The sequence below is a fragment of the Myotis daubentonii genome, chromosome 10 (assembly GCF_963259705.1).
Source record: "Myotis daubentonii chromosome 10, mMyoDau2.1, whole genome shotgun sequence".
NCBI classification, from domain to species: domain Eukaryota; kingdom Metazoa; phylum Chordata; class Mammalia; order Chiroptera; family Vespertilionidae; genus Myotis; species Myotis daubentonii.
The window spans coordinates 30,242,264-30,266,075 of record NC_081849.1 but is presented as its reverse complement, the minus strand read 5'-3'; the positions used below and the strand labels follow the sequence as shown (position 1 = coordinate 30,266,075).

The 23,812-nt window shown below is 43.9% G+C and overlaps 1 protein-coding gene across 2 annotated transcripts in view; it reads left to right on the top strand.

Annotated features, from left to right (window-relative positions):
- The first annotated feature begins 2,753 nt into the window (after window positions 1-2,753).
- DGKI (diacylglycerol kinase iota) overlaps window positions 2,754-23,812 on the top strand; it is a 396,707-nt gene continuing 375,648 nt past the window's right edge. For both annotated transcript variants that reach the window (XM_059711894.1, XM_059711895.1), the window contains exon 1: window positions 2,754-3,151. In XM_059711894.1, the coding sequence (XP_059567877.1) occupies window positions 2,760-3,151 (392 nt within the window). In that variant the 5' untranslated portion in view covers window positions 2,754-2,759. The remainder of the gene's footprint in view (window positions 3,152-23,812) is intronic.

The window sequence follows — 23,812 nt, the reverse complement described above, 5'->3', positions numbered from 1 at the left end:
CTCAGTTGAAGGGTCTCCTCTCTGTTTTAAATTCAGGTGTATCTTCAAAATGGTCATTTCTTTTTTACCTAATTTTCTTTTGTTTAGTTGATTTTTTTGTCGGTACACTCCAAATATGCAAATACACACCTGATTGGTGCAGCTGCTTTCCTGTTAGGCTGGGAGACATTCTGTCTCCTGTTGGTATGTATTGATTTAATCAGGCAAAAACTCAAGATTCTAGCTCTGGCCACTTAACTCGGAGAGTCACTGTTTTCTTAAGTATTTTTCTTGAAATATTATATTTACAGCCACCCTCTTTTTTTTTTTTCTATAAATGGTAGCAAACTAAATCTGCTGAATCCAGTTTTTCTCTTCCAGTTTAACATTTCTGAAATTGTTTTATATTAACATGTATCAATTTACCTTATTCTCTTAAAGGCTGCAGAGAATTCCTTTGTTTGGATTAATAATAATTTAGCTAATTAATTCTATATTAATAAACATTTAGGTTGTTTTCAGTCTTAATTTTTTGTGTGTACATCTACAAAGATATCAGAGGACAAATTCCTAGAAGCAGAATGGCGAGGTTAACTAGGTTGCAAATTTCAAATATTGATCTATATTGCCAAATTTCACAGCAGAGAGACTGTACCAAACAATGCCAACAATTTGAGACACTGTTGGTTTTCCTACCCCATCACCATTAGCATCTATTATCAAACTTATTTTTAAAAAATGACATCTTATTATAGTTTAAAATTGAATTTCTTTTGAAATAAGTGAATTTGAGTATATGTTTATATGCTCAAAGCCATTTATATTTCTTTTCTAAGTCAATAAGCACTTTATAATGGCCTACAACGTGCATAATTATTATGCTAGTTACTGGGGGACATTGTGATAAACAACACGTAGCCTCCCTGCACGTGGGGGAGAGACAGACAAGTGACCCACAGTTGCAGTGGATGAAGTTTAGTGTAATAGTGCAAGGGGGGCCTGTTCTCGGCTCACCCATCACTGTCCCGAAGGAGATCCATGAAGGCCTCTAATGGGGGAGGGGAGACATGTACACTACAATCTGATGGAGGTGTAGTAGTTAGCTGGGTGATATTAGGAGTGGGAGGAGGGTGGAAGAGGACACAGCAGACCCAGGCATGAAAGATGAGAGCAGAGAGAGCAGGGACTCTCTGAACTTGTGAGGAGTCCAGTTCAGAGTGGCACCATTGAGACTATAGGAGGGGGAAGTGGGCAGGGCTGGCACATCGTCCATTAATGTGACCTCGAGATCAGTTAAGGAGTTGTTTGAACTTTGCTCTAGTGACAACATGACCCAATTGGAAGATTTTTAGGGAGAGGATAAGGTATCAGCAGTATCTAGAGAATTGATTGTAGAACGCACGGAGAGCAGGGGGAAGCCGTCCAGGCGTTCCGGTAAGATGAGGTTTGCTTGGTCTCAGTGATACACCAGCTATGTGTGGATCTTATTTAACATCACTGCCGAAGCACCTCGTACTCCCAGTCCCCTCTGAAGATGGAGCCCACTGCACCTCTGGCTTATTATAATGTACATATGAAGTTAATTACAGAATGGGGGGGGGGTTGGTAGAGTTTTGAGGTATTTTGTTCAATCTCCTAACTCTAGACAGAAGAAGATAAAGGGAACGAAATCAAGCAGCTTGCTTGGGGTTGTACAACGCTGACCCGAAATTCTTCACTGGCCTGGGTCCTTGCCACACCTACATGTACCTACATATTTTGGTTACTACACTTAGCCTTCGGTGTGGAACTTTCTCGTGTTTGTTGACAGCTGAGATTTCTTGGGTGGAAACTTCTAATTTGGAAAAGTATCTGTCTCACACACATCATTCAAACCCCATAGAGTTTTCCATCATGTTAGAAACAAAGACCAATAGTGAGGTGAGCAGATAGATTTGCAGATGCTGCAAAGTTTGGGATGTTTCCGAAGAGGGGTCCCAAGTGGTTGGAAGCCCCTCCTTGGGCGAACCCCTCCCAAGCGGCACAGCCCCCGGCTCTGGCGCCCTCCCTCGCGCCTGCCACCTGGGTTCTCTACCTTTCTACTTCACCGAGGGACCTGTGCTGTAAGGAAGACGCTGGGCGGGGGGACTCAGGCATGACGGGGTCCCAGCCCTCACCCCGAGAGAGGAGGCGGGCGCTTCGCCTGCATCATGAACTTGACCTCCCCGCGCCTCTTCACTTACTCGGCGCACGAATTCTCTCCGGGGTTCCCACCGACCGCGCTGTTTCTATGAGCTGGAAAGGTGTCCCGCCTGCGGAGGCTTCTCCCGGCCCCGGAGAGCGAGAGCGGCGGTGGAGAGGTTGCTGCCGCGGGCCTCGGCCAGAGGGCGCCGGGACCTGGGTGGGCGCTGCCGCTCGCCCGCCGAGAGGAGGGCGGGGGCGGGGCGGCTCGCCCGTGCGGGTCCCAGCCTCCCGGTGTGGGAACCGGGGCGCGGCACGCGTTCCTAGGAGTTTCCCTCGGGCGCTCTCCGCTCCCGCCGCCCGCGTTCGCGCCCAGCGCCCCGAGCCCCGAGCCGAGCGGCTCCTCCTTCCCCCTCCGTCCCCGTCTCCCGCAGCCTCAGGGCAGAGTTCAAGTTCAGCCCCTGCTGGCGCTCCCGATTGAGGACAGGTCAGGGGGGCTGGAGGGCGCGGGTTTGCCCGGGAGGGCGCGGGGAGGCGGAGGGAGGTGGCCTCTGATTGGCCACGGAGGGGGAGTGGAGGCACGGAGTTTCCCACAATGCTCCGGTGCGGTGCAGCCGCGGATGGATGCTGCGGGAAGGGGCTGCCATTTGCCGCCCCTGCCAGCGGAGCGCGGACCTGCTCGCTCTCTCGCAGCGGCGGCCGCTGCCAGCGCGCTCCGCCGGCCCGGCCTCTGCAGCGGAGCCGCCTCGCCTCCCTCCGCGGCCGGCAGGGCGGGCGCCATGAACCCCGGCTCCTCGGCGGGAGAGGAGCAGGGGGCGACGGGCGGCGGCGGAAGCGGCTCCGGGAGCGGCTGCCTGGGCGCCGAGGGCGGCGCGGACCCGCGGGGCGCGGGCGCAGCGGCGGCGGGGGCCGCTGCCCTGGAGGAGCCCGCGGCCGCCGGCGCGAAGGAGAAGGACGAGGCGCTGGAGGAGAAGCTGCGGAACTTAACTTTCCGGAAGCAGGTCTCTTACAGGTAGGCGCGGAGCCGGCGCGGGGACAGGTGCCTCCAGCGTGGGGACAGGTGCCTCCGGCGCCACCCGCGCTTCCCCTCGCAGGGCGCTGCCGCGGAGTGGGTCACCTGTGCGCTCTCTCTCTCTCTCTCTCTCTCTCTCTCTCTCTCTCTCTCTCTCTCTCTCTCTCTCTCCCCACCCCCTTTTTCTGGAGAGGTGTTCTCTTGTCATCCCATCATGTTGGGCTGGAGGGAAGCTACTGCCCGCTCCTCCTGTGACAGGACGACGGGAGGGAAGACTGGGTCCCTGAGGTCAGAGCAACAGCACAATCGAGCGCGCGTGTGCGGGCGGGGGGTGCGCGCCCAGAGACGCCTGGTTTTCTGGCCAGAAATCCTCAAAGTTGTCCCTAAGCCCGGCGTCATCTTCACCCACTCGCTCTCCCTCCCGCAGTTTGCTGGGTGCACCTTTAGCACTAACTCGGTAGCTGAGCTCGCCCGAGGGGCAGGACAGGACAGGTCTACACTGAAGAGAAAGCCTCCTGGAGGTCGGACCCGCCTGGAAATGCCCAGGAAGGAAGAGGCGACGTGGACTGTGCTGTAGAGACGCTGCTGGTTACGGGGTTACACGCACACGTGCTCTCCCCCTCTACTAGGTGTGCCCAGATGGACGACTTGGGGAGCCTTGTTGGCAAGCGAGGGGTGCGGCCGAGAGTGGGACAGGGCTTGCCCCCAGGATGGATGTGTGTGTGAGACAAGGACGTTGTGGGGTAAATGGCCACCGCGTTATGATGAAAGAGTGCCCCACATTGTGTCGGATCCAGAAACCAGAAACGAGACTCAGTAGGTTCTCTGTCCCCTCCCCTCCCCCCCTCCCCCCAGGCACCAGGCAGGAATAAAGATATGAGAGGTTTGGAGGGTTTCAGAGACTGCCCTTCCTGCTTATTCATTTCAAAAGCCAAGATGATAAGCACAGAATTTAAAAGATGTGTGCTTGCTAGGGCTCAGAGGGTATCTTGCAATGGGGTCAGTGAAAGCAGCCTCCTGACCTCACTTCTTTGGAGGTAGAGTCCTTTCCAGAAACCCGGAGAAAGTGTTCAGCCTGGCACACCATGTGCTGTTATGTAAGCAAACGCAGATGATAGAGGCGTGTGGGTTTGCGCGGGTGTGTGTTGTATTGATGGGCTACGCGTGTGAATCACTGGGATCCCCGCTGGCATTGCCGGGCCTGGAGGCGCCGGTCCCTAGGGCATGGGCTCTGTGTCGAAGCGGTGGCTTCTGATGGCTCTGAAACAGTCTTCCTGGTGCGGTGGTTGCTCCTGTCCCTTGAGTGCGTTCCGTTCGCTGTGCATTGAGGTGGTTCCCACCTGACTTACTCTCTTCGCTACTCACATAGATCAGGACCAGATGGATCTTTCTCTTTCTAAAATTAGACGGGTCGTGGAGAGTGGAGTAGGTCTCTGGAGACCTGCTGGGGCACAGGCAGTTCTCCTTCCTAGTTATGGTGGCCTGTCTGGCCCTTAGGGAAGCAGGGGCTACATTCAGCCTATTTAGGAACCGAGGTTTTGGGGTGGGCGGTGACGTGAAGTACATCATAAGTCTGGGCTCCTGTGATATTGGCTTCCGTCTGACTCCTCACTGGGTAGGGCTACAAAGCCAGAGTTTGCCAGAGAAATCATTTCAGCTTGCCTCTTGGCCGGGGCCCTTCTCTCCTGGGAACTGGTCCTGTGCGGGGCCACGGCTTGCTGGGCCACATGGTCACAGGTGCATGTGTGAGCGTGCACACACACAAACACGGACGTGGGCCCAGACACGTGTTTTTCTACAGAGGGATTGAATCCTCTGTAGAAAATAGGTCCTACTTTGTGAACATAATTTCCTTTTCAATAGGGCTGTCAGGTTTCCTATTCAGCAACCCGCTGGCAGCAGTGTCACCTCAGGTGGCTGGTTAACAATTCCCACCATCCAAGGCTTCCAAAACCCAACTCTCCGTGGGTGGGAATGTTTACCGGGCTCCTCTGGCAGTGTGTCAGTACACTAATATCTGAGTATTGCTGCCCTATCCCCTCCAACCCCCCCTGCCCCCCAAAAAGGCTAAGCAATTGTTCTTTGAACTCATAAACTGTGCCCAGCCAAACAAGGCCAGGCAGTCCCCAAGTCAGGGGAAAGACTGCAAAAAGGTAGGTGATTTCATCTGGCACATGGTTGTCCTGGATAACCTGGACAGTGTCCCGTTTCCATTATTGTTACTATTTTTAGGGTCATGGTCAGTGGCCTGCCCACTCGCCATGGCAGCCACTGTGTAGGCCTCAGAGGTGGCCGCGTGGGGTTGTTTCGCTGTTGGGGTAATGAATGGTCTGTAAGGAAAGAGCAGCTTCGGCTGGAGTTGGGCCCTGGCTCCTCAGGGAGGACTGCCACCTCCCTTCTGGGGCGCCTGAGGACAGCGACTGGTGGGAGAGAACAGAGGGCGTTAGCGAGACCTCACGGAATGAAGTTTGAGCAAAAGGGTTCAGTGCGAGTGTGCAGCATGGCTGCTTGTGTAAGGGGGATCATGTAAGGTGGGGAAGAGGAGACCTGCAGGTAGCTCAAACACATTTTCTGGAGAACATGGGTATTTGTGGAATGACACTTGACAGGAAAGAAGGGGGCTTTGGGAGAGGGTGTGCGTGTGCATGTGGGTGGGGGGGGGGTCTCATCTGCTCCTTCTGTTGCTAAGAAACATATAATCTAGGGTTTAAAAATAAATGAGGAGTGGGTGGGCATATGCAGTGACTCCTGTCTTTTTAGGAACCAGAGCCCTTTACAAAGAGCCTTTAAATAAACGTTTCTGGAGGCAGATTATTCATTTTGCTTGACTTTTACTTTGTTAAGTAAAATAAACCCCTTTACACATACCCCTCGATTTTCCCTCATTATCTTTTCTTTCTTGGCTTTTTTTTTTAGGAACCATTTTTTTCCCATGAGAATTTTTCCTTTATTTCAGATTCTGCTCCCCTGGAGCAAATAGTCTCTGTAGACTGTAAAGCTGAAGGTTTAGAAGGCAGTGCAAGTGAGCTTGTCCTTTTTTCTTGAAATTACTACTTCCTTTTTCTTTGCAAATTATGGTGCTGCAACAGATACATACGTGTAGGATTTTTAAAAAACCACTCTAAGAATTCCCATTTATGTCAGTAATATTAAAAAAATTCGTTTAGCCCTAGCCATTGTGGCTCAGTGGTTGAGTGTCGACCTATGAACCAGGAGGTCATGGGTGGATTCCTGGTCAGGGCACATGCTGGAGTTTTGGGCTTGATCCCCAGGAGGGGGTGTGCAAGAGGCAGCCAATCAATGATTCTCTCTCATCATTGATGCTTCTATCTCTCTCTCTCCCTTCTTCTCTGAAATTAGTAAAAATACATTTAAAAAAATCTTTTAGAGGCACACAGGGGTGGGGAAGAAGAGGTAACTGATGGTTATCATCCTCTGTGTACCAGGCACTGTGTTAAGTGTTATCGTATATTCTCTCTTATTTACTCTTCATGACAGTCCTATGCTATGCTTATGGTTGTTTCTATTTTATAGAAAATGAGCCTGAGGCTTAGAGTTTGGGTAGGAGGCAGAGTTTAAACCCAGATTTGATGCTAAATGACTTTGTTTCAAAACCACATCATGCTTCCCTAAACATTTATTTCTGGTTTGAACTCTCTCCATGTGTGTACTTGTGTATGTGCATTATAATCTACATGCTCTTCTGTAATATACTACAGGTGATTATATATAATATTTTGTATACTTTACTCTTTTGTCTGTGCCCCTTTGGCTATATAATAAATATTAAGGAACTCCTCTGCTACTTGAGAAATAAAAATGATGATACATTCATGATCATCAGAAAATAGATTGGTTTTGCTTCTGAGAACAAAACCACCTACATGACACCTGCCACCTCTTGAACCAGTCTAAGAGTTTTATCTCCCTTTTAGTAAAACTTACACAGGTGTTGTGTTGGTGACCCTATTTCTGGTGAAGAGCTGGCCTGTCCGAGTCTCCTGGCGCAGCGCAGAGGAAATGATGAAGCATGATTTTGTTTGAAGGAGGCTTGGGCAGTTACCATTACTTATGAGGTGTCAATGCCTGTGTGTCTCTGTTTCTACTTATAAACCAGGGGTGGTGAGACCAGACCCCCGCCCCCCTCCTTCTTACGGGGAGTTTTTGGTACAAGATAAGAGTAGCAGCAAGGAGTATTAGACTTCTTAGGTGAGGCAGCTAGGGCTAAAAATGGTCTATTGTTTTTTATAGGGTGATGATGAGAGCATAGCATCTCCATTTGGTATTTTGTTCTGCAAAGCAAGTTTATGTGATTATAAGAAAGACAGTTGGGATGTTGAAAGCCAAGTAGGCTAGCATAGACATTGTTCTTCCTTGCAGGGAAATCACTAGTGTATAGGGAAGTTTTCTTCTGAATATAAGTATGCATCCTCCTTCTATGTAAATCAATTTTATTTATTTTATGTTTTCCTCTGACATTTAGACTTTAGGATCAGATGACAACCTTGGTTCTAATTTAATGTTTCCTTCCTCAATAATCACTTAGGGCTTGGCTAAGTGTAGACTTCCTTAATCAGGATACACACCAGGCAAGATTGCACTTGAACCACTGTCCAGAGTACTCAATCTGCTCTAATTGATCTGTTAGGAGGCTTGATTTCTACATGGAAGTTTGGCAGCCTTGGATCCTGTGGAATCAGGGGATTGATAAGTAGAAGGGTGCTTTGCTGGCTTTCAGTTCTTCTGTGGCACGGCAGCATTAGGCCAAACTAATTCAGACTACAGCTAGCTTTTTGGAACACTTCCCTTTCTAATCTGAGAAAATGAGGACTCCTAGTGAGGGCCCAGGCTGTCTACACCATCCATGGCCTTCTGGGCTGGCATCTGCGATCCACATTCTCTGTTCAGCTCTGAGGTATCCTTGAAGTGGGCTTAGTCACTCACTCTGTGAGACAGGGAGCATCTGGAAGGACCATTGCCTACATGCTGGCTATGACATTTGCTTTCTTACGTGGGTTTGTATTGGTAATACTGATCCTAATTATTTTTTCTGAGATCCTGTAATTGCAGTTTCAGGATAATAGTTACCACAATTCAAAGACAATGTTTGGGCTTTTCTTACAGTGGATAATTGAAAAAGGAAGGTAAGGATGAAAACAGAATCTAAGCTACTAGGCTTTTTTTCCCCCCTTTTGAAATTTAATTTGCTTGAAGTAACTATAATAATGGACTGATTTCAAATTGCTTGGACGGATTGGAGCTGTTTGAACTCTTGGCGTTGTTTGAACTGGTTGGAATGTTATGCCTCTCACAAGGCATAACAAACCAATGCAATGAAAAAGATTAAAGAAATAAAAACACCAGATTATGTTTGCGCGTCGTACTCTCGTAATTCATCTCTGGCTTGTTCTCCAGGCAAAGTCTTCTTTGGGACTGAGCTCAGAAGTGTCCACTTTCTGTGACAGGTGGTTGATCCTACCCTGTCCTCAGATGGTGCTTTCAACAGCAGTGTTAAGACTGAATTGGGGTTTCCTGTTCTGGGAATTAAAGTAGAGTTTGGACCTGACATCGTCTAGTTGATCTTGGGCATGCTATGTAAACCTTTGGAGGCTCAGCATATTCATCTCTGAAATGGGGGAATGGTAATACTTACCTTAGAGAGGTTTGTTAGGAGAATTGAATGAGTCACTTTAGGCGAAGGACTCAGTGCAGTGCCTTGTGTAGAGTTAACTTTTATAAGTATCATTATTCCCTGCTAGGTTGGTAGCTCCTTTGAAGACAGAAATTGCACCTTATCATTTGAATCCCCAAATCCTGTTCTTTTTGCTCAGCAGGTATTGGATAAATATTTATTGAATGAATGAGTTTAATTGCTTCCTTTAAATAAACTACTACGTGATTCATTTCTTGTCCATCTCAATTGTGATTTTCCCCTTTTCTGCCTTTTTGTCATTTACACTTTGTCCAACAGCTCAGGACTGTGTGTGCCTGTCTACAAATTCCTGTGTGAGTACCTGCACCAACCCATTGGCCATCTGTTGGAGGCCAGAGAGGGGCGGCAGAAGCTCTTACTTAACCAGCTATTTTCTGCTTGTCAAAGAGAAGGCCTCAATTTGTCTTCTGAGTAGCACTAATTAGCTCTCTGGCTCTCTTTCTGTCTGTCTCATCCCTTTCCAAGAGGCATCATTGATTTTCTCCTCAGGGAATTTTCTGTTGACTTTTCTCCCTATGATTAGAACTTAGAGATGCAGAAAGATGGCTGCCCTGCATTCCTGGAATCTGTCTTGACCGTTGTCCAGCCAGTTTGGGGTGACTCCAGCAGCTTCTGTTCTGTGTTACTTTACTCATACTCCTTCCAATTCACCTGATTGACTGCAGTGGAAAAGTTATTTTAAGAAGAATTCCTTGGTTGACTGCGTGATGCTAAGCCTTTGTTTTGTTTTTAACTTAATAAGAAAGTCTTAGAAAAAGTGCCAGTTACTTTTTATTCACCTAACTTATAAAGCACTTGAATGGCTGATGAGCCCGGTTGGTGTGGCTCAGTGGTTGAGTGTCTGCCTATGAACCAGGAGGTCACGGTTCGATTCCTGGTGGGGGCACCTGCCGTGATTGTGGGCTCCATCCCCAGTGTGGGGCTCGCAGGAGGCAGCCAATCAATGATTCTATCTCATCATTGATGTTTCTATCTCTTTCTCCCTCTACCTTCCTCTCTGAAATCAATAAAAATATATTAAAAGAAAAACAATGGCTGATGAGTTCCTGACATACACAGTGTTCAAAGAGAGGGGCCATGGGTGCTGCTGTGGTGACCTGAGAGGAAATGAAATCATTAGGTGTATGTGTGTTGGCTGAAGGAGGGGCTGTGGTTGGGTAGAGATGGGAAGAAGGGCTTTGCAGGTGATTTTAATGTTCTTTCCTTCCAGTCCTGAGGTTCTGTGAGCCTTTGAAATAGAGCAGATACTGTTGTTGTTGTTTTAAATACATATTTTATTGACTCTCCACAGAGAAGAAGGGAGAGGGACAGAGAGTCAGAAACATCGATGAGAGAGGTCGATCAGCTGCCTCCTGCACGCCCCCCACCGGGGATGCGCCCACAACCAAGGCACATGCCCTTGACCAGAATCGAACCTGGGACCCTCCAGTCCGCAGGCCGATGCTCCATCCACCGAGCCAAACCGGCTCGGCCAGATACTGTTTTTTAAAGGCAGTAGCTTGTTGACAGGGACTTACCTACTTCTTTTGCCTAACTTTCATGTATTTTGCTTAAGTGGAGTTACCTGAAGATTTTCAGATTCATAAATAATGCTATGATAAGTAACCCATTTTGAGTTAAACTGTATTATGAATGGTCTGGCTTTTGTTGGAAGAGAGGGCAAACATTCAAAGCTTAAAATAGTTATAATTCAATTGCAATAAAATCTCATTATTACTTTTTAATCACATGAGAGACAGAGTGGTTAAGAGCCATGACTCTGGAACCCTCCTGCCTGGATTTAATTCACCACTTATGTCTGTTGTGTGACCTTGGGCAAGCTACCTAACCTCTCTGTGCCTTCGTTTCCCCATCTATAAAATGGTAATGATAGTAGTACTCACCCTGTAGAATTGTTTGAAGGCTGACACTTTTAATACTCCCTGTCACAAAGTAAGTGCCATGAGTGTGTTTGTTAGAGTGATGTCATCTACAATTAAGTCCAATTAAGGAGTAGATTTGTTTATCTTCAAAATACTGAGCACTGGTCAAATGTCGATAGCTAGTAATAAAATTATTCAGACAATATGAAAACAAGATATACACTTAGGAAATTTCATTTATAGGTTTTGGCATTCATTAAGGAACAGAATGTGTACTTTTCTTTTCACGACTTATTAAAAAATAGTCACTATTACTAGAGGATGCGAAGAGGTGAAAAGGAGAAAGCTGCTTTGGAAATTGGAGCAGGCAGAAGGCCAAGGTCGGTGAAGACAGGCCTGGTCAGTATGTGAGGGAATCAGGGACACCCCCAGCTGGTCATCTGGGAGCAGGGGGCCAGACTTGGAGGGTTAGTGTTAGGGGGTCGCAGGGCTTTGCTGTGTCAGGAGTGGATAAAGACAGAGGCCCTAGAAATGGAGTTGTCACTGGGGACTGCAGGACAGAGGTTATTTTTCCAGGCAATCAGGAAAAAGCCTCCCAGATGCTGCCTGTCCTGGCTCATTTCAGAAATAGAAGGCGCAGCCTTCTGGGTATTCTATCAGTTATCTCAACGAGGCCAAACAACAGATTTTTTTTTTTTTAAATTTTAGGTGATTATTAAATATTTGTTGAGCAAATAAAACTGGCTCAAGGCTATGAAGTATTGAGGAAGGAAGTCTGTTTTTCTTCTTCAAAAGGCAAAGAAAAATCAGCTGGGTTGCTTTCATGTATCATGTAGATTTTTAGGAAATAACCAGAAAATAGTCTCCTTTGAAAGGTCCAAAGTACACTTTTAAAAGGTGTCACTACTTTGTCTTTGAGAAAGATGTCAAAATTCTATGGAAAAGTAAATTTTTGTTCAAAATAACTTGAAAGCGGTTTGTTTAAAGATGAAAAAAAGAAAGCTTTACATAAGCTTATGTGGAAGCAGTTGGAAAGGGCTCGGTGTATCACTTTGAGACCAACTTCTGGAGCGTTCTTCAAACTGAAAGGACTGTGTTCTCATCATCGTCCTTGTGTATGTGACAGGCTTGGAGACACCCTCTCTCACACAGGGAGCATTCCCTGTAGAGGTTTTGGAGAAAAGAGCCTGACTTAAAACAGCCTCTTCCTTTTAAGTTGGCCCCCTCTCAGGGCAAAGACTAAACCATGGCATCGTTTTGTTTCTCTCCATTGGAAGCCCTGTCCTCAGCATCTAAACTTAGACAGGAAGTAGAAAGTCATTGAACCCCAGAAGCTGCAGAATATGATCTTCCCTACCTTCCGGCCCCACCGCCCCTTTTCTCACAGGGACCATGAAGGGACAGATGTCACTGTTCTCCTTCTCAGTGGCCTCTGATAAACCATTTCCCGAGGCAGCAAAGGCAATCAATGTACTTTCAAAGTTTTTATAAAGTGTAGCTAAGAGAAGGAACAAACTTTAACTGGGCTCAAATTCAGACTACAAGGATTAACTACCCACTTGTTAACATAGTCATTATAAGGTAATGGTTTTATTAAATGTGTACTCTGTGCCCAAAGCTGCTAACATAATCCTCTGTTAAGCAGGGACTCTGATTGCGTCGTTTGCCTGAGGCCACAGAACTAGTTAAATGGCAGAGTTAAGATCTGTGTCTATGTTCACTCATTGCGTTCGTAATGCAGCTTTCCACTCTCCCATTTTCTGTGTGCAACTGGCGATATTTTCAACATCTAGTGGTTGTGAGACCAAAATCCCTTGAGAGGAGACACCCTTGTTTTTCATCTTGGTGGGCTCAGCCATTCCAAACACAGGGCTTAGAGAAAGGCTTCATAAGCAGCGGTTCTCAACCTGTGGGTCGCAACCCCTTTGGCGGTCGAACGACCCTTTCACAGGGGTCACCTAAGACCATCCTGCATATCAGATATTTACATTACGATTCATCACAGTAGCAACATTACAGTTATGAAGTAGCAACGAAAATAATTTTATGATTGGGTCACAACATGAGGAACTGTATTTAAAGAGCCAGAAGGTTGAGAACCACTGGTTTAGAGGCTTAGAGAACAAGAATTCTTTTCCTGTCCACGTACAGACTTAGTTCTGCGAATGGCAGGTGCTACTGGCGATTGGAGGGAGGCCAAGATGGGAGCTTTCCTTGGTGAAATGATGTGAATTTTCCGTTGCCTGAGATGGTGGGATAAACCCAGTTTCCTGGGGCCAGGGCATGGTTTGCTGGGATTCTGGCCTGGTACTGCCCCCTTCAAATTCTACCTCCAGGACAAGATTTGTTATAGTCAGAGTGGAACCTGAAGAGAGGTGAGTATTGGTACAATGGTTTGGGTCCAATGAAGAAGTTAAGACCAATTCATGCGTACTCTGTGTGGTTGAAAGGCAAAATAAATACCACTTGCTTAAAAAAATATTCTTAGAAGAGTTGAGTCATTCACCTTCAACTGGAGGGCCTATTCAGGCTGCAAGTACTTGCAATAGAAGCTCTTCCATAAGAACATCCTTCAGAATTCATAAGATTCCTGTGTGTAGCTGTAGACACCTAGAAAGTTCCAAGGATCATGTTTAAAAAAACCCCAAGCCACTCTTTCACATTTGAAGAAATCCTTCAGAATTTTGTAGCAAAATACATTTCTAGTTCAAAAATAAACGTTGAAGCTATTTAAAGATGAAAACAGACGCTTTCCATGAGCCAGTGTGAAATTATAACAAAATCGAAGGGATTTTTTTTTTAAAAAAGACAAATTTATGGAGATTTCTTCAACTGTTATTACTGACTGAATTTAGATACTTGTAATAAAAATGTGTGTGGTGCTTTTAGGACTTTACTATTTATAAACTGCCTTCACATAATTGCTTTAATTTTACCATCAGAACAATCTGAGGCAACAGGTAGAGCAGGTACTGTTTTCCTAGCCATCGTACAGTTCTAGGAATAGGGGTGACCACCAAGTGACTCCCCAAAGCCACGTGGCCTGTTCTTCTTACTCTAGGACACTGCTTCCACGTTCGGCTCTGTGGAAAGATAATTAGCAACATTTCCTTTTTGTTAATTTATTTCCTTAAACTTATCTCAGTTGTTAATCACCATGGACAAAGTTGGAGCCAGTCACTGGCTGGCCTACCAAGTCCATATTGCATTGACAAGGAGGATGCCCTCGTGGCCACCTTCATTACTCTTCCCATCTCCAGGTGAAAATACGAAACCACCAGTGTGCTGGTGTGTGTTTAATACTCCTTCTACGGGGGAAAAAGGAAGAGAGAGAAATATGCAGGCTCTTCTTTTGCATTAGTTGCTAAGCAGCAACCATTTCATTGTAAAGAAGATTCAGTTCAAATAATGACATAGGTATTCCAAGAAGAGCATTTCATTTTTACAGCAACTGCATTTCCCGTCTCCGTATAGCATAAGCTCACATGGCTCAGTGATTCTATGGGAAGAAGTCAGCACCTCAACACATTTGTTGACTGTATGGAGAAAATTCAATATAACTGATCACCTAATAACCACACTCCCATCTTCTGCAACTAAGAGTGAGCAGCAAGCCCAGGCTACTCTCAGTTTTAAGGACTTGGGAATATCTTCAGAAAATATGAACAGGTATGCTTTTGAGGCCATATTTGACATTAACTGCTGTCTCAGTGGAATACTCTGGATAATTTAGAATCCCAAGGGTTTGAAGTAATGTGGTATAGAGCAAAATCTGGTTGCAGCCAAGGACTTGGATCGTGGCCAAGATTTCATTGTGTTGAGATTTTGCTGGTGACGGAAGGCTCTTAAAAATGAAGATATCCTGGCTGGTGTGGCTCAGTTGGTTGAGCATCATCCTGTGCACTGAAAGGTTGCCAGTTCGATTCTCATTCAGAGCTCTTTAACCTGGATTGCGGGTTCGATCCTCAGTCAGGGTACATACGGGAGGCAACTGATTGTTATTTCTCTCTCACTTTGATGTTTCTCTCTCTCTTTCTCTATAAACATGTCCTCAGGTAAGGGTTGGGGACAAAAAGAAGATAAAAGAAAATATTGTACAAGGCTAGCATAAGTCATGGAGTTCAGTTTTATCATGAAAAAAGGTATGAGGTAGAGGAAGGAAGACATATGTCATGTCCCTGTAAGGATGGGTTTTGAAGGGGAGCTGTTGAATTATGAAGCTGTCGGGAGATCTGTCTTTCTAATTGCACTGCCATTAACTTTGAAGGCTACATGATGTGTGTGGGGAAGCCCGTGACCCTGCGTTTCCAGGCATTTCTGCCATCTCTGTTCCAGCTTCCACAAGCTGCTGTGAAGCTCTGTGTACCTGCACAAATATCTCTTCTTCAGAGCACTGCTTCAGGGGAGTTGTTAAGGGAGCCCACTCTGTTGTTTCCAGAGTGTGTTGTGCAACACATCGCCCCAAGTCCTCCTCCCCAAGCCATTTGAGAGAAAATACTTCTTCCTGGGAGCAGATGGGAAGCTTGGAAACTGGTCTTTAACTTCCAGTAAATTGCTCTCCCATTGATGGCAAAGTACCTCTTCCAGGAACTGAAAGTAATGTTGGGAAGAAGTGATACATGGATGAATCCACAAATGGTGAATGGTTTTCCCACTGTGGTGTTGAGCTCATTAGTATAGTTGTTTTTAGCATCTCTCCAGCAATTAGTGCTTCTCACAGATTTCACTGTGCACTTTTTACAATTACTCAAAATGGCCTTGGTGAAGGAGTCCTGGTGTTCTAGGAACCCATTATCTACATGAGGAAATCAAGTCAAGAGGGCTGGGAAGGGGAGAACTAAAACCCCTGGCTTCCTGGCCTGGCATGAAACTACAGAAGAGCATGTGCGTGTGACCTGAGCTTGGACACTCAGGCATTTTTGGACTTGGCCTCTTAAAGGACTGACAAAGGGAGTGCCAGCTCCCTTTGTCATTGGCAGTGCCCTGGTAGCACCATTCCTGCTGTCCTGGTTCCTGTCTTTTCCAAACATGGATCACCAGCCTTCCTATTGTGAACCATCCAATATCTTACCAATAAACTTCCTTTCTGTTTAAGTTAACCAGCTTGGTTTCTCTTGCTTGGAACAACGACAACAACAACAACAACAACAACAACAACAACAACAACAACAACATTTAATTGATAAAATAAAGGTGGCCAACAACAACAAAATTTAATTGATAAAATATAAGTGGTCCTCCTTTATTTGGCCAATGGTCCACCAGCCTCTACTAGTGAATGTTTTCAATGTCAGGAGCTCTTGGTTTTCTTAGGGCAAGAGTTAGGTCGGGTCAGGTCTGATGGGTCAGGTCTAATTGTTAGAAAGCTTTTGTTATAGGAAGAGAAAAGTGGTACTTAATGAATATTTGGCATCAATTAGGTACTTTGTGCCTTCTTGTTTGTTGTTCTCTTATTTACTTACCACAACTCTCTGAGTTAGTTATGTCTACGTTACAGATGAGGGAACTGAATCTCACAGAGGTGAAATAATTTGCCTCGAGTCAAAGAGCTATTAATTGATGGAGTCAGGGGTTAGGTTTAGTCTCAAGTCACCCAAAGTCTGCATATCCACCCGCCCCCCTTTCATTATACCGTGCTGCCTAATGTTGAGTCCAGAACTGACTTCTTTATTTATTTATTTATTTTTTTACCTACTGGTCTTCCTTTTTACTTCTGGGCAATATTCAAGATAACCCTCCTCCTTTTTCCATATGTTAGGTCTTCAGATATTTGAAGTCAGATATTTAGACCGAACTCTCTCTTTTTTCATTCTTCACTTAGCCCTTATCTGAAGGTGATATTTAATCACCTTCACCTTTCTGGTTGTCCCTAATTTGACAGCATACTGGTTTATCCGTGGCCTTCTTCACAAGAATTGAGCACCAAATTAAAAATGTTTTCTAACTATTAGCATATACAGTATCTCTGTTTGAATTAGAAACCAGTCCTAATTCTGGGGACAAATTAACAAAATTCCCCCCTTCCCTCTGAGTTCTGTCAGTTCCAGAGCCAGGATCTAGCATTTGGTGGAAGGCACATTGGCTGGAGTTCAGTCTCCCTGCCCCTCTTCTGGGTGCTCTGGTGCAAGGCACAGGTGTAGGTATGGCTCTGTGAGACTTAGTTCCCTTGGTGTGGCCACTGGTTGCTATGAGTATATGGACTAGCATGAGTGAGGCCAAATTCTGTAAAATTCATTCCAAAGCCAAATTTCCAGACTACCAGTTCAACAAATTATTGATATTTCCAAAATTTTGCTTAAGTTGTAGCCATTTCACTTAGGATTCGTCATTTTAGTTTGGCTAAATGTTTATTTGGCATGTTTTATATTTATATCAGATACCAAACACTTCTAGAATTTTCAAGATTCCTTCCCCCCTCCCTTCCTCCTTCCTTTCCTTTAACCCTTCCTCCCTTCCTCCTTTTCTCTCTTCTTTCCTAAATAAGAAAAGGCAAGCTCTCCCTTAATTGTAGTTTACTATTACCTCTATTTTTCAGACTTATGCTTGTAACACCCACCCCTTGACCCTACTGCTGGTAGAAAAATGCCTGTGGGCAACTCTTTAAAACTGGCTGAACCTATTTATCTGAGAGGTTTTGGTGACCTTTCTTTACTGAGTTGACATAGAGCTAATAAAGAAACTTATCTGTACTTTGCTAAGCCTATATTTGGTAGCCAAGAAGATTACTTATTTTGTCCAGAGGATAGCATTTTACTGTTTCAGGTACTAGGGCTGTGCTGTCCAGTACAGTAGATCCCAGCCATATGTGCCTATCAAAGGTAACTAAATATATTTGAAATCCATTTCCTCAGTCCCACTAGCTACATATTGAGTGCTTAACGCCATATGTGGCTAGTAGCCATCATATTGGACAACACAGATATAGAACATTCTCATTACTGCAGAAAGTTCTGTTATTGAAAAGGATTGCTGTCTCACGATACTAATTTATCAAATCTATAGAAACTTCTAGCTTTTCATCCTAGAATGACAACCTTGGTTGATGCAGTTCTTGAATCTGCTTCCATAATTAATAAGTTACACTTTAACCCTGCTGGTGTGGCTCAGTGGTTGAGCGTTGACCGATGAATCAAGAAAACATCGATTTGATTCCCAGTCAGGGCACATGCTCTGGTTGTGGGCTCCATTCCCAGCAGGGGGCATGCAGGAGGCAACTAATCAATGATGTTTCTCTCTCATTGATGTTTCCCTCTTCTCTCTTCCTCTCTGTCTAAAAATCAATTTGAAAACATTTTTTTAAAAAAGAAGTTACACTTTAGAGGTACAACTAGGAATGAGAGAGCATTGTAGTCAGGAAAAGGGCAAAGTCACTCTTGGTGTTCCCTGTCATCCTGCTTATCATGGGCTTTTCCCCTCCTCACTACAGTGGTGACTGGTTTCCATAAGGACAAGGGCAGGAGTTTGTCTTTTCTTTTTGTAAAGTACACTTTCCCCTACACTGCCAAGTGCACAGAGCTCTGTGCAGGAGGGAACATGTTCTATTGCTTTTGGTTGACTGGCTATTTTGCCTTCTAAGCTCACCTGATAGTAATTGCTTTTTGGGGTAGAGTGAAGGGTGGGGAAAGAACATTACTGCTTCTCCAGCAGTAATTCCTGAAATGTGGGTAGGGGCATGGTCCAAGATTCAGGGTATAAATGTGGGGTAGGGGTGTGTAGCTTCGGGTTGTGTCTATGTAACAGAAATTGCTTATTATGCTCCCTGTTTTATTCTTATCAGAAATTCCCATCATGTTCAATAAATACTGTAGATTCACCAAGGAGGCATGGAAGTAAATGCTTGGACTGTAACCTTTAATGTGGCTCCCCTGGTTCCTAAAGGGAAGACCTTAAGAAGTTATGAAAAAAGAAAAAACCCACAAAAACACAATTTTAAGGATAAAGCTAAGGTGCCTGAAGAATCCTTGTATGTTTGTGTGGCTTCTCTCTGGTGCTTTGAGTTGCCAATATTGCACACAAGGGTGTTCTAAAAATAACCCAAGTAATGTGCATCCTCCTGAAGGGAGTGAGATAATTTGTGAGAAGATGAGATATGGAAGAAGAGAGAAGCTTTAGAAGTTGTGAAATGAAATACATGAATCTCGATGGTCTCTGAGGCTCTCCCTTGCACCGAGTGCTCTCTTTGAAGTCTTGATATTGAAAACTGGAAAAAAGTACTTGAAAAAAAAAGCATTGCTGGGAGAGCCATTGGTTTTTTCCTCACCTATGTTTTATAGCATGAGCAGTCCCCTGCATACAGACTTACCTGTTCTTTAAGAATAGTTATGGGGTACTCACTGGCTATATGTGCAAAGCATTATTGCAAGCCCTTGGTGAGGAATCCAAAGTAGCATAATAAATGATTTCTACCTTAAAATTGCTTCAATTGCTTATAACTTATTGAGGAAACAAATAAGAAAACATATTGAGTGCCTACTACATGCCAATACCATGCTAAGTGCTAGAAATAAAAGAGAAATAACAATCTCTGTTATCAAGAATTTATGATCTAATGAGGGAGAGAGGCAAAGAATCGACCTGTAACAATCAGAGTGATAAATCCAGAGGGATGTTCAGGAGATAGGCTGGGGAGCCCAGAAGAACGGCTCCTATGTCAGACCAAAGAGTGGAAGATCTTTTGGAGCAGGTGATGGTTGAATGTGCCTTGGAGGAGGAAGAGGAGGTAGATAGGTGGAGGTAGGTAGGTGGATTTGCTCATGTCATTGATTCAGTGAAGAAAACATGCCCTAAGTTTTAAATGGCAGACCAGAAACAGAGCTTCAGAATATAGTTTATTCATTTCTCATCTCTTTTGAACAGCCCCCCAAACCCATCATTTGAATATTTGGAAGGAGTGGAGGGCTTTAAATAGGTCCCCCTCCCTAGAAATCCATGCATAAAGGACCTTTCCTAGGAGTTCTGTCTACTCTGTACTTGAAAAACATCAGAAGCTTGAACAAAAGTGTACAGCAGGCACAGAGGGATGCACATGATCATATCTGGGCTGTTTGAATACAAACGAAGGGCAGAGAGGTTAGTTCTTTTGGGGAGAATTTTCCTTGGATTTTGAAGGACTGGTAGTATTTCAGCAGGAGGTGATGGGGCAGAGAGAGAACGAGGATGGAGCACAATCTAGGCAGCAAGAGTTGCATGACAAAGGGCACGGTGGGCGTGTTTGGCAGCATGTGAATTGTGGAATAATTTTGTTTTGATCCCAGAGAAACACAGTGGAAGATCAGGCCAGGGAAGGTTAAGTACTCATTACAGAAGGCTTTGAATGCTATCAGAAGAATTTGGGTTTTGTAGTTAGCAGAGAGCCATTGGAGGTTTGGGAGCAGAGAGGTGATGCTCTGTATCCAATGTGGGGAAGACCTTGTTCCCTCTGAATCCATTGCCACGTCCCCTTCTGGAACCTCTGTTATTACAGCAGAAGTGACACCTCCACTCTGCCCTGCCACTAAACCATGCGAAGGGGACAAGAGCTCTCCTCCTGCCCCGGGGCATAAAGTGGCCATGGTGGCCTACAGCCACGCTGCTCTCAGGCCTCCAGGACAAATCCCTGAGGATTTGGGAAAGATGGAGCGAGGAGGATGTGTGATAGCCTCAGAGTCTGAACCTGCAACTTATTTTTACAGAAAGTCATGTATTGAGGGGTTAACTCTGATGTCATTAGTGAATACTTGAGCCAAACAACATTGTCCGAAGTTCTAAGCAGGCAACTCTACAGAAAATTGGGGAACATGGCTTGCCTCTGAGCTGGAGACTTTCTCTCTAATCTGTTTGGAGAAACTCCCAAAATATCACACCATTGGAATGTTTTTAATGAAGTGGAAAGTTTTTCCCCCCAGATTCCAATACCTAGAAATCACTGAACAAATTAATGGAAGAAATATGTGTTCTGAATGTGTTAGAAAATGGTAGTTGAGTGGCTTAGATGTTGTTTCCCGTCAGAGGCCTTGTTACCGTCTAACACCATTACGTGAACAGACATTGACTGGGCCAGTTAATAGAAATACAGATAATTTTGCAGCTAGGAAAGATTTGCTTTCAGCTGAAAACTGCACACTCTTTTCAGACCTAATCTTCAGTAAATGGAGTGCAGCATTGTGGTGGAAAGTCAGCGTGACCAGCTCTGTCTCCTGGTGTTCAAGCTGGTTCCTGAAGGATTAGGGTGATGTCTAGCTTACTTCCTGTATTATGTCCATTGCATTGCAGTGCCTGAGAGCTGGCTCACGTCCTGTGTGTTAGAAAATCATCATTTTTCTCATATAAATGGAAAGTAGAGAAAAGTAGGGTACAATAGAGAGAGCAACAGTGAGATCAAAGAAGCATTAACATGCAGGAAGGAAGAGGATCTTGGTTCAAGGCCACCCAGAGTGATGAGCGGGTCCATCTGATATGGGGACATAGCCAGCAAACAAATCTCAGCATTAAGATTAGAAAATGCTCTTTATCCACTTTTCAACCAAATCCAGTTATTCAAACATAGAGGCTACTGAGCAATGTCGTAACTCTATTCCATATACTAAACTCTAAGATGCAAAACGTCCTATTTCTTTCCATGTCACTCAATGAAGCCAGTTTGCAACATGCAATTTTTTCCTAGTAGCCTTCATTCAAAAATGTTTACTCCTCACTGCCTTAGATTGAAAAAGGCATAAATAAAGTTAGAAAACAAGTCTATTAATGAGTCACTGTCCATCTATGTTAGAAAATAGTATTGCCTACTCCAGTGTGTGTGTGTGTGTGTGTGTGTGTGTGTGTGTGTGTGTGTGAGGTGTGCGTCATATGTGTATAAGTTGGAATTTGCTTGCTTGTGTGTCACCTGCTAACCATCAGATAGGTCTCATTCTCTCTGACCCCCATGTTCTCGTCTGAAAAATGAGGCTGCTGATACCTGCTGCACAGCATGGTTGTTGAGTTGAATGGAATGAGGCATGCACTTTGTAAATTGCAAAGCCACATATAAAGGCAAAATATTGCTAGCACCACCACCATGCTGAATCATATGGATGCTGTCTGCCATGGAATAATGGGAAGACCTTGTGAACTTTTCAGAGTAATCACATTTCTTCACGAAATCTCTGAAGCATATGTTTGCTAATGGTCAGCATCATTTTAGAGATGTGCAAATGCAGGTATGCGAGAATTAACCATTTTTTTTTGTTTTAGTTTTTAAATACAATGCTTCTTTAATCAAAGTAATATATAAGTGTAGCTTAATGCATAGTTCATTGTTAACTAGAACCACAGGCTTATAAAAAACCCCAGGAGTTCCCTTCTCTATTTCTCTCCCATACTCCCTTTTCCCCAAAGCTTCTGTGATATGTTAGTTCTTCCTCTGGATTCCATATTTATATTTATAGATAATATGCCACTATGGTTTGCTTTACAATTTTTCTCAACTATATCCTATGAGAAGAAGATGATTTAGTTCTCTTTGATCCTACCTGCACATGTCCCTTTTTTCATCTTTCCAGTATATTTATTTCACAATGTTATTTAAATCATTCATAAATGTTTATAATATTAAACTTTAATATAATATTAAAGTTTTAAATCTTATCTATAGCTGAGCCACCCAGTGCACTATTGGATACATTTCCTTTCTTGTATTCGTGATCTCATTTTTTAAATTATAATTTTTAAAAATTTAATTTTCAATTACAGTTTACATTCAGTATTATTTTATATTAGTTTCAGGTGTACAGCATAGTAATTCAATAATCATATACTTTACAAAGTAATCCCTCCAATATTTTAAAATATTGGTCTCATTGAAAAAATTATTTTTATATAAGTTTCTTTATAACTCTTCCACAAACTTTTTAACAGAACCATAAATCTTCTAGTACATTTAAACATATCAAATAATGTGTCAGTTTTGTTATTTTTTGTGTGGACAGGCTGTCCTGGTTCCCTCCATCACCTTATCCCTTCTTTTTTTAATGAATTTATTGGAGTGACATTGGTTAATAAAACTATAGGTTTCAGATGTACAATTCTATAATACATCAGCTGTATATTGTATTGTATTGTATTGTATGTTCACCACCCCAAGTCAAGTCTTTTTCCATCACCATTTATCCCTCCATTATCTTGCCTCTTCTGGTCTGGTTTGTAGCACAGCTCTCATTTCTCCCCATTTTCTTAATTTCTCATTGCTATTTCCCACAGTTGAATCCCCTATTTTTTAGATTTCCTATACTTCTTTTTTGGTTTCTGTATAGTTTTGTGGAGCACACAAACATTTCAAGACTAACAGTACCACATTCTTGGATGGTTCCCCCACCCCCCTACCCCCCGCCCCAGGAACTTTCATCATATTTTTAGATGACTGAGTTGAAAAAGTTTTCTAGGATGTGGGACACATCCTGCCATAGTTTTCTCAGAAAAGGTGCATAAGAGGTAGATATTTTGAGTCTTTTCATGTCTGAGAATATCTTTTTATCTATTTTCACACCTGATTGAGAGTTTTTCAGGGTATGGAGTTCTAAATTGGAAATGATTTTACCTCAGAATGGTGAATACATTTCCCTGTTGCTTCTCTGCTTCCAAAATTGCAGTTGACAAGACCAACTCCATTTCTGATTCTCAGTAACTTTATGCTTTTTTCTTTCTCTCTAGTTTAAATTTTTTTCTCTTTATATGTACTGTTTAGAAATTTCAAAACTGATGTGCCTTAGCATGGCACATATATTCATGGTGTTGGAAACTTTTTAGATGTCTTCAATCTGAAAATATTTAGTTCTAAGGAACTTTCTGGTATTATAATTTGGGGGTAAGGGAAGAATACCTTCTTCCCATCCATTTTACCTTTTGCTTTAAAAAAATTTTTTATATTGTGTAGCTATTGGATCTACTGGAGGATTTCTCTAATTTTATTTTCTATCAACGTTTTCCTTTGAACTTCTGTAATCTGACTTTTAATTTCTAAGAGCTCTTTCTTGTTTTCTAGTGCTCATTTTTATGGCACTCAACTCTTGTTTCATGGCTTTAATATCTTTTATTTCTCTGAGGATATTAATGATAACGTTTGAACATTTTATT